At 42.9% G+C, this 742-nt stretch overlaps 1 protein-coding gene across 1 annotated transcript; it reads right to left on the reverse strand.

Annotated features, from left to right (window-relative positions):
• Positions 1–597, reverse strand: LOC131020280 (uncharacterized). Its single transcript, XM_057948994.1, has one exon. It carries the CDS (start codon positions 502–504, stop codon positions 178–180), a length of 327 nt encoding a protein of 108 aa, XP_057804977.1. The 5' UTR covers positions 505–597; the 3' UTR covers positions 1–177.
• Positions 598–742: the final 145 nt, after the last annotated feature.

The raw sequence follows: 742 nt of genomic DNA on the forward strand, positions 1-742 counted from the left end.
TTTCAAGGAAGACAAAATCTCTTAGCTAGATAGCGAATTTTAAAAAAAAATGTCATTAACACAGTTTCCGATAAAAAACAAAAAAAGAAAGGCGTAAATATTGTGAAGCCACACATCGATAGTCAGGCTGTACAAAATTATTAAGCTTCGATAATAATTAGACAAGTCTTCTTCAGACTAAATTAAACTACCTTCCGCCTCCGGCGCGGCGTTGAGATCCAATCCAAGTTTCGCCACCACACTCTTTTTACCGCCGTCTGCCGGCGCCGTCGAACTCTGCGGTTCGCTGCCACCGCTTTTACTATTGTTAGAAGCTTCCTTCTGAAAGTATTTGACGGCGACTCGCATTCTTCTCAGTATGGCGAAGAATTCGTCCACCTCTTCCTCCGTCGGCGGCGGAGAAGTCTCAGCAGCGGCGACCTCCTCCTCCACCGGCTCTCTTGCGTTAATCTTCATTTCATCATCGGCCTTCTCCGCTCTTTTCCTCTTCTTTTCCCTTTCCATGATTCTCTCTCTTTCTCTCTCTTCTATTCTCTTCTCATATTTATGTTCAGATCCACAACTATGCGTCGATGTATTTTTATATGTAAAACTAAAAAGTAATACTCCCTCCGTCCACGAAATGAGTACCCATTTGTGGACGGCACGGGTTTTAAGAAATGTATTGAGTGTAGTGTGAATAGAATAGAGGTCCCACCCTTTTTAGTGTATTAATTAAAGTGTTGTGTGGGGTACACTTACC

This window comes from Salvia miltiorrhiza, chromosome 4 (assembly GCF_028751815.1).
Source record: "Salvia miltiorrhiza cultivar Shanhuang (shh) chromosome 4, IMPLAD_Smil_shh, whole genome shotgun sequence".
NCBI lineage: Eukaryota > Viridiplantae > Streptophyta > Magnoliopsida > Lamiales > Lamiaceae > Salvia > Salvia miltiorrhiza.

What these genes read in the sequence shown, in the direction of transcription:
- LOC131020280 (XM_057948994.1), bottom strand. Translation starts at nt 504, where the DNA reads ATGGAAAGGGAAAAGAAGAGGAAAAGAGCGGAGAAGGCCGATGATGAA.